General features: G+C 52.3%; 4 protein-coding genes across 4 annotated transcripts; 3 read left to right on the top strand and 1 right to left on the bottom strand.

Moving 5' to 3' along the window:
- Positions 1 to 101: 101 nt before the first annotated feature.
- Positions 102 to 2,925, bottom strand: T310_6969 (uncharacterized protein; the record flags this gene model as incomplete). The annotated part of the gene is made up of 4 exons (XM_013470226.1): positions 102 to 882; positions 988 to 1,265; positions 1,468 to 1,487; positions 1,671 to 2,925. The coding sequence occupies 4 exons, from the start codon at positions 2,923 to 2,925 to the stop codon at positions 102 to 104; spliced, it is 2,334 nt and encodes a 777-aa protein (XP_013325680.1).
- A 660-nt stretch (positions 2,926 to 3,585) lies between these two features.
- On the top strand, positions 3,586 to 7,227 carry T310_6968 (Proteasome endopeptidase complex; the record flags this gene model as incomplete). The annotated part of the gene is made up of 5 exons (XM_013470225.1): positions 3,586 to 3,725; positions 3,829 to 3,998; positions 4,054 to 4,577; positions 4,639 to 6,879; positions 6,943 to 7,227. 5 exons carry the CDS (start codon positions 3,586 to 3,588, stop codon positions 7,225 to 7,227), a joined length of 3,360 nt encoding a protein of 1,119 aa, XP_013325679.1.
- A 1,027-nt stretch (positions 7,228 to 8,254) lies between these two features.
- T310_6967 (Long-chain-acyl-CoA dehydrogenase) lies at positions 8,255 to 10,177 on the top strand (the record flags this gene model as incomplete). The annotated part of the gene is made up of 4 exons (XM_013470224.1): positions 8,255 to 8,369; positions 8,517 to 8,788; positions 8,873 to 9,614; positions 9,684 to 10,177. 4 exons carry the CDS (start codon positions 8,255 to 8,257, stop codon positions 10,175 to 10,177), a joined length of 1,623 nt encoding a protein of 540 aa, XP_013325678.1.
- A 1,113-nt stretch (positions 10,178 to 11,290) lies between these two features.
- Positions 11,291 to 14,200, top strand: T310_6966 (Transcription initiation protein spt5; the record flags this gene model as incomplete). The annotated part of the gene is made up of 5 exons (XM_013470223.1): positions 11,291 to 11,608; positions 11,692 to 13,178; positions 13,235 to 13,807; positions 13,861 to 14,027; positions 14,094 to 14,200. Coding segments are annotated over 5 exons (2,652 nt in total), but the record flags the coding sequence as incomplete, so codon positions are not given.
- Positions 14,201 to 14,211: the final 11 nt, after the last annotated feature.

Below are 14,211 nucleotides of genomic sequence, written 5' to 3'. Positions count from 1 at the left end.
TCAACTCTACATCAAGAAACCTCTATCCCTATTGCCTGGGCATACTTTATCTAAGAACGAAAAAAAAAAGGTGCCGCTTTTCTCAGATCCATACGCGAATGCTACCGCCTATGAGCCAGCCACTCTCTCAGCGCCCGTCTCATCTGCGGCTCCGTATCGCGCTCGACCCAGAAGTGCCCCGCCCCTTCGATTTCTCGACTCTCGATCTTGCTGCCGGGCACATTACGTAGTGTGTCCACCCATCTCCGTATCTTCTTGTGCGGGGTAAAAATATCACTCGTGCCATAGATGACCAAGGTAGGATATGTGCGGAGCTGTTCGTCAGGCGATGGTGTCGGCACATGCGCCCCTTGGAGAGAGAGACCGGGGCTCATTCCAGAGATGAACGACACACGGGAGAACATTGTCACAAACAGCGAGACAGGTGGCAGAATAGGAGACACCAATAGATAGGAAATCTTTGGCACTGTCATTCTGTTTGCGCCACTTGCGCTTTCCGGGGTCTGCTTGAGATGCTCTTGGTTCCAGGCCTTCGACAACTCCTTTGCTTTTAAAGAGATAAGTTTCGCTGGAGATGAATCGGAAGGATTGGCGAAAAGATTCAAGACATCCTCAACTTTAGGGAGATGCGATGCAATCATGGAACCGTACGAATATCCGCCTAGTATCAACTCAATCTCCCAGGATGGCTCCTTGCCTTGGTCGTTCCTAGCTCCTGAGGCTGCTGAACCCTGATCATGTTGATCGTCTGGCCTATTTCTGGAAGATGGATGCATGTCCAACCTGCGGAGGTATTCTAGCATGAAACCGTACACTGAGACATAGTCTCCCACCTCAGGCTTCGCTGTCCAACTAGTCCGTCCTTCGGAGTCGCCTGCTCCCCTGTGCAGAAGAAGCCGGTATCAGTAAACAGTACGCTCCCTATTGTAATGATATCCATGAAGACATGACCAGTTCCTTGGGATCGGGTTCGCCGGAGCCATTTACCGGAAGTTGAACGTGCACACGATATATCCCAGCTGCAGGAGCTGCCCAGCAACGGAGTGTACCACAGGGTCGTCACAGCATCCTCCAAGAGGGGCGTAAGGATGAGCTACGATAGCGCCTCTCTTTGTCCAGGTTCCAGTGGGTTGTTGTCGTCCATGCTGCTTTGGGTGGAAGAGGCGGCATTCAAGCCGAGTACTATCGTACACAGAAGGAATGGCAAATGAGAACGTTGGCGACGGCAGGCTCATCGCAAGCACTCCGACTGGGTCCGGATCAGCCTGCCAACATCCATCAGGGAAGAGTCGTCGATGAAGGAACTGAGGGCGTTGCCCTCATAGGCTTCGTTGTCAGCAGTTCTACGTCAGTTAAACTACGACGGAAGAGTGGTGGAGCTCCGACACGCTAATAATTAGATTATCTTGGCATTTGATCCCAGTCCACTAGATTAAGTTATCGATGATCTACAAGCCCAGGACATACATTAGGATACGCATTATCATCTGTAAAAATCATGTAGAAATGCCATCAAGTGTCATTCATGAAGATGCGAGACTAAGTATCAGAAAGCAGCCATGCGGGGTCCGGTCCGTCATCTTCGTCCTCTGATCTCATAGCCCCGTGGCGGGGCGATGGGCTTATATCTCTCAACAGATCTGCTGGTGGTTCGTCTGCATGATCCTCACTGACAGAATCATCAGCAGCAGCTTCCCCGCCTTCACGGCCTTTTACGTTATTTTTGTCCACTTCGGTCGTCTGTTTGTTCTCCTCCTCTGACAAGTGAAACGTATCGAGAAGCATTGCTCTTGCTTCCTTGAAAGCTTCTAGCTCAGCGCCGATGCAACAAACAAGTAACCTCCAGTTCTTTTCTTCCGCGAGGTCGAGTTTCTCTTCGAGTCGATTGGCCGTTTCATCCATGTCCTCAATGATCTTCTTCGCTCTATCCCGAGCTTCTTCAACATTACCTCCACGAGCCTCGGCAGACCCAGGTCCGATAGAGCGCTGCATCTCCTCCTTCAACCGCTTCTCAAAGTTGGAAACTTCGGCAATCACGCTTTGCCACACGGGTCCGCCTTCCTCCAGCGCTCTTATCTCCGCATCAACTCCCCGCTGTCTCTTTCTTAATTCTGCCTGTTCGGTTCTCCAGTGTTCTCGCGCCATCTCCAGTGTACGCCGCTTGGGATTCAAGGAATAAAAAGATGACTCGGCGGGCGTCGACGGTAATGGTTCCAAAGGCGGATTTTGCAAATACTGTCTGACTTCAGATTCAAGAAGGGACAGGGAATTCTTGTAAGAGGACAGCTTCGCCTCCACGGAGTTCTCAGTGTACGAGATCTCCTGGACGACGTGGCGGTATCTAGCCCTCATTTCTGAGAGCTTATGCTCCAATTCCTCGATCTCCCGTTCCAAATTTCGAGCTTCCTTTTTCAGCTCACCGGTCCTTTGTCCATCACGACCATTCTGGATGTCCGATATCGTCTTTTGGAGACCTTGTTGCTTGGTAATGAACGTATCCACTTCCCTTATGGCATCTCGTCGTTCTTGTATTCGCGCCGCAATTATTCTCTTTTCCTCCTCCTTGACACTCAGCAACTCATGCATAGACCTCAGAATACCCTTGCGTGCAGCGCGCAGGCCGATCTTTTTCTTCGGGGGCTGCCTGACAGGTATTGTTGGCGCCCCTTTGGGGCTACTGACTCCAGAAACCGTGGGCGTCGAACTTCCATTAGAAAAGGCCTCGTCGTTACGAGGGCCAGAGAGACCAGCGAGCAAGCCCTCACTTTGGGCATCGAGGAGACTCTGTATATTCTGTTGGAGATGTCGCGCTTGACGCTCGACGTAGAGGAATGGATCATTGTGTTGCATAGACGCCTCGAGAGGCACAGGCGCGTTGCGCCTGTCCGGGAGCGGTATATCCGAATAGGAGAAGAGCGTTGACATCCTGACGAAGTTATATTGCTTCTATTTCTCTGTACGCCAGCGTACAACAGTTAAAACGACAGCTTGTTTATTTTGAACAAGTCCGCAAGGGCACAAACACAGCGCCAAAACCTTAGAAATATTCTCGAAAAAGAAAACGCGCAGTGTAAAGGAAATCACACCCGAAACATAAATGTGAGCCAACCTTCCTCATGACCTGCGCGTTGCGCAAGCGCATGACAGACAGGTAGTAGTGAAGCAGATCCAGCTACTCCGTCGAGCTTGTGACCTCTTGCTCGAGCTGTGCTGGGCCTGGCCCGTGTTGCCCGAGGCGGGCCCAGCGCAAGTGTAATGTCACGTGACGCCAGTAGGGGCTTCTGCAGGAACCACTCGTGGTCAGCTCCGGCGTTGACGTGTGCCTCGCGCCTAGAGCTTGCAAACTCAACCTTCCCACTCATTTGAATCCATCTTCTTCCACCCTGTTCTAGTCACTTAAACACCAGTTTAGGTGACTTCTTTCTGTTGTCCTAGAGCTCGACCTCCTTTTCAAGCTCTCCCGCGCTTTCGGAGCTATCTGCGACCAGCTCACATCGCCTCATCGCTCCGGTGGAGGCACCGGGGATCCGATATTCAAACCAGCTACTTCCGTCGATATATTGACATCTTAGAGCGCGCGAAGAGATGGTTGGCCTTACTAACGCCGCCGGCCTGGTTGGCTTTCTCTCGGAGCCCGACCCCGAGCTCAAAGTGTTCGCCTTGAAAACTCTAGATGCCGAAGTCGATGTGCTCTGGCCGGATATCGTGGATGCTATTCCTCAAATGTATGTCATAAGCTCCAGAAGTCTGTCTTAGTTGTCTGCGATTTCTATCTGCTATCTAGTCTTTGCGAGACAAGAATGTGGCTTAACAGTGATCGTTTTCCAGAGAGGCACTGTATGAAGATGAAACGTTTCCTGAGCGCGAGCTCGCTGCCTTGGTCGCCTCGAAAGTGTACTACCATCTTCAGGAATATAACGAGAGTATGGTGTTTGCTCTGGGAGCTGGGAAGCTCTTGAACTTGGATAACGGCGGCGAGTTTGAAGAGACCATTATTGGTAAACTGCCTGGATCCATCATAGACCTTTTGGTATGACTAACTTTTTATTCTAGCAAAATGCGTGGATACCTTTATCGCCCTCTCAGCGAGCCATAAGCCCAGTGTTGGCGAAACTCCAGTGAATCTTAACGCCGCATTTCCCACTACATCGAACGGCGCCACGAGTACGTCTGCGAGCCTTACATCTCCGATAACCCCCTTTTCACAGTCCACCCTGCCTTCAAAATCGTTGCTCTCTCGACAGGAGGATTCCAATGTTGATACCTCTTATCCCGGCGGCGAGAATGCAAACGTGAAGCAGGTGGAGGTCCCTCTGGTCGTCAAGAGAGGGGTTCAGGGTCAGCTTCAAGCTGTCATTGAACGACTGTTCGAACAATGCTTCCGTCAGAAACGCTATCGCCAAGTTGTCGGCATAGCAATCGAGGCAAAGAACTTAGATGTTCTCCGAAGAGCGATCCTGCGTTGCAGAGAGGACGAGAAACAGCAAGGGGAGTCTTCAAGACGGTGTGAAGAATTGATGGAGTATGTGCTGGATATCTGTATGGGTGTCCTTCAGGAACGGGGTTTCCGCAATGAGGTTTGTCACCTTTGGTTCTATTGATGATTTCCATTTGCTGACATTTTTCGTTGCTGGGCAGATTCTGAAGCTCATTCTAGAGCTTTTGAACGAGATTCCTTCACCGGATTACTTTTCAATCGCCAAGTGCGTTGTTTATCTGAATGAGCACTCTATGGCAACAGATATTTTACGTCAGCTCGTCCAGAAGGGTGATGCGAGATCGCTCGCTGTGGCTTATCAAATTTCCTTTGATCTTTATGACAATAGCACGCAGGAGTTCCTGAAAAAGGTCAGCCAGGAGATTGCAGAGCTCGTACAAGAGGGTGACGCCGCAAACAACGCGGAAAGAAACGAAAACGACGCAAAAGAATCAGATCCTCTGTTACAGAATCAGTCGTCCCCTAGATCCTTGGGTGCCAATGGAGAGAAGCTTTCAGAGGAGGCCCGTAATGCATTCAAAGCGATCCGCGACATTCTTGACGGTGTCAAAACCATTCAACTAAACCTTGAGTTCCTGTACCGCAATAACAAAGCCGACATCGCGATCCTCAACAAGGTCCGAGACAGCCTGGAAGCTAGGAACTCTATTTTCCACACCGCTGTCACGCTTTCCAATGCGTTCATGCATGCCGGAACCACCCATGACAAATTCTTCCGGGATAACCTAGAATGGCTTGGAAAGGCTGTGAACTGGTCAAAGTTCACAGCAACTGCAGCTCTCGGTGTGATTCATCGTGGCAATTTAACGCAAGGGCAGAGACTACTCACTCCCTATTTGCCAAAGGAGCATATCTCCGGCGTCGGAAGCACTGGTTCTGTTTACAGTCAAGGAGGATCCCTCTACGCGTTCGGATTGATCTATGCAAACCACGGTGGCTCGGCTGTCGAGTTTATTCGGGATCATTTCAAGAAAGCTACGGAAGAAGTCGTTCAGCATGGTGGTGCTCTGGGCCTGGGTGTTGCAGGCATGGCGACTGGTGATGAAGGCATTTGGGAAGACCTTAAGAGTGTTCTCTACACCGACTCTGCCCTCAACGGCGAGGCAGTTGGTCTTGCGATGGGTCTCGTCATGTTGGGAACCGGAAACATGAATGCTTTGCAGGAGATGGTGCAATATGCTCACGAGACCCAGCACGAGAAAATCGTGCGGGGTCTGGCCATGGGCATGGCACTCATCATGTACGGTCGTCAGGAAGCTGCTGATGAACTGATCAACGGGTTGCTTGGTGATCCGGATCCAACACTCCGCTATGGTGGTATCATGGCCATCGCGCTGGCATATTGCGGTACTGGAAGCAACAAAGCCGTCCGGAAGCTCCTCCACGTCGCCGTTAGCGATGTTAACGACGACGTCCGGAGAGTGGCCGTGTTGAGCTTGGGCTTCATCCTCTTCAGAAAGTATCAGAGCGTGCCGCGTATGGTTGAGTTGCTCTCCGAATCATACAACCCGCATGTGCGGTATGGTGCTGCAATGGCCCTCGGTATCTCCTGTGCTGGCACCGGCTTGGATGAGGCTGTCGATCTTTTGGAACCTATGCTGAAAGATCCAACCGACTTCGTGAGACAAGGAGCCCTGATCGCCTTGGCCATGGTCCTGATCCAACAAAATGAGACGATGAACCCCAAGGTTGGCACGATTCGCAAGACCATGATGAAGATGATTGGAGACCGACACGAAGATGCCATGGCCAAGTTCGGATGTGCTCTTGCCCTCGGTATCATCGACGCTGGTGGGCGAAACTGCACCATTAGCCTGCAGACTCAGACTGGAAATCTCAACATGCCAGGAATTGTCGGGGCGGCTGTCTTTACGCAATACTGGTATTGGTTCCCTCTGGCACACTTCCTTTCTCTCAGCTTCACGCCAACGGCTGTTATCGGCGTTGACCAGAAGCTGGAGGTGCCAGTCTTTAAGTTCCACAGCAACACCCGACCTAGCCTGTTTGATTACCCGCCTGAACAACAGGTCAAGGCCGACGAGGCTCCAGAGAAGGTCAAAACGGCTGTTTTGTCCACGACGGTGCAGGCGAAGCGGCGTGCACAGCGTCGCGAAAAGCAACAACGGCGGGAGAGCATGGATATTGACCAGACGCCTACTACCCCGAAGGTCTCCGGTCAGTTGCCCGAGAAGATGGAAACAGATGAGGGCACCGCGAAGGGTGAAGAAGAGGCCAAGGAGGACAAGGAAGCGGCGGACGCCCAGAAGAAGAAGGTGGAGAAGGAGAAGGTCGGGTATGAACTCGAGAACATGTCGCGAGTGCTTCCGGCTCAGTTGAAATTCCTGACTTTCCCCGACCCGAGATATGAACCCGTCAAGAGGGTAAGTCTTTCCTTGCACAGGATCTATGAGAGTAGAAGTTCCTTTGGACTAACTGCGTTGCAGCCCACGGGAGGAGTCGTCGTCGTGTTGGATAAAAAGCCTGAAGAACCGCGGGAAACTATTGAGCTACGGGCCAGTACGGAGGGCCGACAAGCAGCAGCACCGGAGACGCTCCAGGACCGCCTCCAGGCGGCCGCGGCTGGCGTCCCTACGTTCCAGACCCCCCAGCGAGGCGCGGAGCGGACTGGAGCGGGCGCTCCCACCGGAGCTGCTCTGGCAGCAGGCGTGTTGACGGCAGTGGATGAAGACGAAGAGGCGGGGAAGATGCCCGGTCCCCCACGAGTTTGACTACGAGACAGACCATATGGAAGAGGATTAGAGGGCTTCCTGGAGATGCAATGTGAGCTGCTGTTGGGCAGCGTATGCTAGATCCTGTGTGTATGACTAGAGTTACTTTGCATCTGTCGGGCATGTATCTGGGGCAGCAGACTTTAGCCACTGCGGTTTGAATTATATCCCTATATTCTAGTTGCCTTCGTTATTAAAGCACTTCGTAATGTCTTTTGTCGCCCTTCCAGCTCTGGCTGGCTTACATCAGAGTAATCTCATCTCACGTGTCCTCAGTCATGTGGCCGACGACCTACCCGCTAAGTAATAAGAATGTAAGGGGTCTGCTTGAGAGCGCTGCAATCACAACTGCCTAATTTGTCATCACGGAGAACAAGGCGGTCGATTCGCCTCGTCTTCACATGGAAGGGCCGATCCTCACGAGTCACTTGCCTATAACAGCACTCTTGCCGCTGGCTCGCTCCCGTCGCCAGCTAAGCCCGGTGTCACGTGGCATGTGGCTCCTGCGATCCTGGTGAACCTCGGCATTTTCCTGTTTTGGAAACAGCAACTGCCGACGCCGCAGCAACGTGCAGAGGTACTCCGGAGTAGGAAGCGCTTATCAGGCCCTAACACGCTGGGCTGTTGATTATTCCGAGACGACCGGGGCTGGTGGGACGTTTTTGCATGCGTCGCTTACTGCCATAGGTACTAACTAACACCTAACTCCGTTCTGGTGACCTTGTCACGCCCCGGCCATTTGTCGGCCGAGGGGTCCCGCTGACGGATGCGCAGACGGCAAGCATGTGAAGATTCCCCAAATTATTCCATCTGCAACCCCGAACAGCCGGCCCTCGTTAGTATTTCTCTGGCCCCAGAGGAATGTGAAATGCGCAGTTATCGTGGTATATATTTAACTATTAAAGATCCGCCGTTGCATTTTTTTAACACTTCCTCCGCCGTTCCCTGGAAACCTTGACCCCCGTCCCTCTCCCTCTTCACAGGCCGATCCTTGCTCAGATCCTAGTTTTACGAGGCGAGAATCACAATGTCGAAAACATTCACCAAAGACGACGTAGCATCGCATAACAAGCCGGACAGCCTCTGGGTTGTCATCGACGAGGATGTTTACGACCTGACCAAGTTCCAGGATGAACATCCAGGTAAGCTCCAGAGGATTAGATTTCATGTGGATTTGCTGGCTGACATATTTTGCTTGGTGCGATCTAGGTGGAAAGAAGAGTGAGTTTACTCCGGTGTCTCCGCGCCCTAGCGATTTGCGTCCGTTGCTGATTTCTCTCCCGGTACAGTTCTCCAGCGCGTGGCGGGGAAAGACGCCTCGAAGCAATTCTGGAAATATCACAATGAGGGCATCTTGAAGAAGTACAAGGGACAATTGCAGATCGGATCTCTTGACTCCAAGAAAGCCGCCGCTCCTCCTTCGCCACCAGCGACCCCTGCTGCAACGCAGGACTCCTCCAAGACAAAGGCGCTCAACGACGCAAAGCCCGCCAAATCAGAGGCCGCGCTGGACCCGTACGGCGATCTCATTCCATTTGCAGACCCTGCTTGGTACCAAGGGGTAAGCTATCCTACAGAAAATATGCTGGATTCCTGTTCCTTCAACCTGCGGGGGATTCGCTGACGGTGGAAAAAAAATCCTTAGTACCATTCACCATACTTCAATGAGACTCATGCGGCCCTCCGCGAAGAAGTTCGTCAGTGGGTCGAATCGGAAATCGAGCCCTATGTTACGGAGTGGGATGAAGCCAAGAAGATTCCAGATCACCTATACAAGCAGATGGGTGAAAGAGGCTACCTAGCTGGTCTGCTGGGTACTCACTACCCAGTACATCTGACGAAGAATCGGGTCAAATCTGTTCCACCGGAGAAGTGGGACCTTTTCCACGAGATGCTGCTCACTGACGAGATTTCTCGTGCTGCTAGCGGAGGTCTCGTCTGGAATTTGATCGGTGGTTTCGGTATCGGGTGTCCCCCCGTCGTCAGATTTGGCAAGAAATCCCTGGTCGAGAGGATCTTGCCGGGCATCCTGGCCGGTGACAAGCGCATCTGTCTTGCCATCACTGAGCCTGATGCGGGCAGTGATGTTGCCAATATAACCTGCGAGGCGAAGCTGACTCCCGACGGCAAGTATTACATCGTCAACGGTGAGAAGAAGTGGATTACGAACGGTGTCTGGGCCGACTATTTCACCACTGCGGTTCGCACAGGGGGCCCTGGCATGAACGGAATCAGTGTCCTGCTCATTGAGAGGGAACACGGTGGTGTCAGCACTCGCCGAATGGATTGCCAGGGTGTCTGGAGCAGTGGCACGACCTATGTCACATTTGAAGATGTCAAGGTGCCTGTTGAGAACCTGTTGGGCAAGGAGAACCAGGGATTTAAGGGTGGGTTTTCCTCTCTCTGACCGTTATTATTGCCAGACCACGCGATCGACCTTACTGACCGTATGGTAGTGATTATGATGAACTTCAACCACGAGCGGATCGGTATCGTCATCCAGTGCATTCGTTTTGCTCGCGTTTGCTATGAGGAATCAGTCAAATACGCCCACAAGCGCCGTACCTTTGGCAAGAGGCTGATCGATCATCCTGTCATTCGGATGAAACTGGCCCACATGGCCCGTCAGATTGAGGCTACGTATAACTGGCTCGAGAATATCATCTACCAGTGTCAGTCGATGGATGAGACAGAGGCGATGCTCAAGCTGGGTGGAGCCATCGCAGGCCTCAAGGCCCAGGCCACCACAACCTTCGAGTTCTGCGCCCGTGAGGCCAGTCAGATCTTTGGCGGTCTCAGCTACAGTCGGGGCGGCCAGGGAGGCAAGATTGAGAGGCTTTACCGGGACGTCCGCGCATACGCGATCCCCGGTGGCAGTGAGGAGATCATGCTGGATCTCAGCATGCGCCAGAGTCTGCGGGTGCACCAGTTGTTCGGCATGAAGCTATGATTCCAAAAATTCTGTAGCCTTTCTTTTCTTTTTGTCGTTGTTGTTTTTTCCTTGTAGACAAGTTTTGCATGAGTGTCATTGCATTATCCTTCTTGAAGACTCATGGTTAGAGTGACGCTAGACCACATGGACGTCCACATCGACGGGGTGGTTCTCTTAGTCTTTCGCTGTTCTCTCTGACTGGTTCTTTTGGATATCAATATCCGGCGCAGAAGTGTACTTTTAGCACTGGTTCAGCTGAATACAGTCACTCGTATACATTGTTATACATATAACCTGGCATTAACAATAGTAGAATAGTAATGCACATATACCTAGGTATTGTTCTAATTAAACGCCATCTGCAGAAAATTTTAGGGGATCCGAAAAGCTTCTGGATTTCAAGGCCTTTGTGAATATTCAATGACGTCTCATTGTTTATCGGTCCACTTTTAGTCGAGTTCTTTTCTTCGTCTTCAGAGCGAGGCGATTGAATGCGGCTAGCTTTTGCGCTCTTTGATTGGCCAACCCTGCGGCGTCTTCACTTGCATTACGGCCGCGGACAACCGCCACAAGCGCAACCATCATCAGCCCATGTAAACCGCAGCTCTCCTCAGCCAGAATCGAAGTCGCCTTCAACCAGCTGTCTGGTCACCCACGACTTCGTCTTCAGATATTCGCGCTGGGTCGCTCAGAATCCTGTCCGTCAGTGGCATCCAGTGCCCCATTACGGTGCTCGCCTGGGAGCGTAGCATCGAGCGCTGCGGCAAAGTGGAAGGAGAACACTGTCCTCAATCGCAACCACCATTACCTGGCTGCAGAGGACAGGAGACCCGCCACAATCAGTCAGACAAAAAACTGCCTCGCTGACTCACCCAAGTCGCTTCAGCCAAGCTTTATTTCTCCCAGCCTCCCGAATTATCGTCTCGACGACTTTTATCACTACCTCCGTCCTACTTGCCACACAGTTTCCTCTACTTTCTTGTCCGTCACAAGCAACGCATTGGTGAACATAAAACCAACATCTCTTCCTTTTCTACAGAGTTGAGCTCGAATTCTCATCACTGCAGTACTGCAACGTGATTTCTACAGTCTCCGTCCCGCTTTCTCATCCGACTTGTCCCTGAGTCCAACATGTCGCGTAACTTCCTCGATCAGGACTTCGGGTCCGAAGAAGAGGACGATGACTTCAATCCGGCTCCTGCCGTTGACTCGGAAAATGAAGATGTAGAGGAGGATGAAGGCCAACAGGAAGATGGACCTAATGATGAAGTGAACGGTGATGGTGGAGATGACGACGCCGGTGCGAATGAAGAAGACGAGGAAGGTGGCGGTCAGGAGGAGGAAGGGGAAGATGAAGAACAACCTGCCGATGAAGACGAAGAAGAAGATGAGGAGGAAGAGGAAGAGGAAGACGAGGAGGAAGACGAGGAGGATGAAGACGCAGTTTCGGTAAGCCAATGGGCGAAATCATTCGTTTTCTTAATGTCCCCTAGCATATAAAACTGACTTGACTCTTTTCTTTGTCTGCACAGGGCCGTCCACGCAAGAGGAGAAGGCGGGGTCTGCGTTCCTTCTTCGTCGAGGAAGAAGCTGGTGTCGATGAGGACGACGAAGAAGTCGAAGAGGATGAGGATGACATGGGTGACGGGTTCGGTGCCGATGTGCATCCTGACGACATCGATGCTCTTCCCGCCGGTGTGGAAACGGATGATCGCAGGCATAGACAACTCGATCGCCAACGAGAGATCGAGGCGAGCATGGATGCCGAAAAGCAGGCCCAGGCCCTGAAGGAACGATATGGACGCAACCGTATGGCCAAGACAGATGCGGTAGTCGTCCCCAGGAGATTACTCTTGCCGAGTGTTGACGATCCGAGCATCTGGGGTGTTCGGTGCAAGCCTGGAAAGGAGCGAGATGTGGTTCTCGCCATTCAGAAACGCGTGGAGCAGCGTCCTCCAGGTTCCCGAAACGGATTGAAAATCATCTCCGCTTTCGAGCGTGGTAAAGCCATGAGTGGTTATGTCTACGTGGAGGCTCGCAGACAGGCAGATGTCTTGGAAGCCTTGGATGGGCTGTTAGACGTCTACCCCAAGTCGAAGATGGTTTTGGTTCCAGTCAAAGAAATGCCGGATCTCCTGCGAGTCAAGAAATCTGAAGAGCTCTTGCCCGGTAGCTGGGTGCGGATCAAGCGTGGCAAGTACCAGGGAGATCTGGCCCAAATTGAGGAGGTCGAGACCAATGGCCTTGTGGTTACGGTCAGACTTGTACCTCGCCTCGACTATGGATTGAACGAGGACTCTAATGCACCGGCGACTGATGCAAAGAGGAAGAGGTTTGGTGGTGCTAACAGTGTCGTTAACCGTCCGCCTCAGCGTCTGTTCAGTGAAGCAGAAGCCCGAAAGAAGCACAGCAAATATCTCTCGTCAACAACCACATTGGGCGGAAAGTCATGGAACTACCTCGGCGAGACCTATGTGGATGGTTTCCTGATCAAAGATATGAAGATTCAGCATCTAATTACGAAGGACGTGAACCCTACGCTGGAGGAGGTTACCATGTTCGCCCGAGGAGGCGAAGATGGAACCTCAAATCTTGACCTGGCTTCTTTGGCTACAACACTCAAAAACACAAACAAAGAGGACGCTTACCGCCCCGGTGACCTTGTTGAAGTGTTCCGAGGAGAGCAGCAAGGCGTCGTTGGTCGAACCGTGTCCACCCGTGGTGATATCGTCACGTTGGAGGTCACGGAAGGTGAGAATCAAGGACAGAAGATAGATGCGCCGATGTCGTCGCTCCGGAAGCGTTTCAGGGAAGGTGACCATGTTAGGGTTATCGGCGGCAGTCGGTACCAGGATGAGTTGGGTATGGTAGTCCAGGTCAAGGGCGACAGTGTCACCATCCTGAGTGACACGACCATGGAGGAAATCACAGTTTTCAGCAAGGATCTGAGACTTTCAACCGAATCTGGAGTCGATGGAAAACTTGGATCTTATGACATGCATGATCTGGTGCAGCTTGAGTAAGTTGGATGTTTCCCTTTCACAGATCCTTCCGATGCTAATTTGCTTCTTCTAGCGCTGTCACCGTCGCTTGTGTGATTAAGGTCGATCGTGAGTCTGTGAGGGTCATTGACCAGAACGGTTCGGTTCGAGATGTTCTGCCCTCAAGAATCTCCAGCAAAGTCCCACTGCGAAGGGAGTCAGTAGCCACTGATCGCAATGGTGCGGAAATTCGTCGCGGTGATACCGTTCGGGAGATTTACGGCGAGCAGCGGACCGGAGTGATCCTCCACATCCATCGCTCGTTCGTCTTCGTGCACAACAAAGACCAGGTGGAAAATACGGGTGTCTTCGTCGTTCGAACCACTAATGTCGTCACGGTTGCGGCGAAAGGCGGCAGAGCCACTGGGCCAGATCTCTCCAAGATGAATCCAGCACTGCGTAACGCACCGAACCGGGCTGCTATGCCACCTCCCCCTAAGACATTTGGACGCGACCGTCTCATCGGAAAGACCGTTTCTATACGGAGAGGTAGTTACAAGGGTCTCCTAGGCATCGTCAAAGATGCCACAGGCGACCAAGTTCGAGTCGAGCTGCAGTCGAAAGGCAGTCTGGTTAACGTTACGAGGGACATGGTCATAGTCAAAGAGTGAGTTCTGCATTCTCAAATGATGTCGATTCTGGTTACTGACCTGCTTGCAGTCCCATTACTGGTCAAACCATCGATATGTCTCGTGGCGGCAAAGGATCACGCATCCCATCGGCCGCAGCGCCGTCAGCTGGACGAGACGGCTGGCATGGCTCGCGTACCCCTATGGGCGCTCCCGACTCCTCCAGAACTCCCGCTTGGAATGCTCTTTCCTCGAGAAGTAAGTGGTTTCACCTTCATTGTGCACCCAATGTGATGACGATGCTGACGCCAAATGAAGCTCCAGCTTGGGGTGGCGCCGCTGGTTCCCGTACTCCAGCATGGAAAGCGGATGGATCGCGTACCTCGAACCCGTACGATGGCAGTCGCACTGCTTACGGAGGCAGTGGATTCGGTGGGCGCGC

Source organism: Rasamsonia emersonii (genome assembly GCF_000968595.1).
Source record: "Rasamsonia emersonii CBS 393.64 chromosome Unknown ctg1118621760481, whole genome shotgun sequence".
Taxonomy (NCBI): Eukaryota; Fungi; Ascomycota; class Eurotiomycetes; order Eurotiales; family Trichocomaceae; genus Rasamsonia; species Rasamsonia emersonii.
Note: the sequence above shows the minus strand (reverse complement) of the source record. Positions and strands in the feature narration are given on the sequence as shown.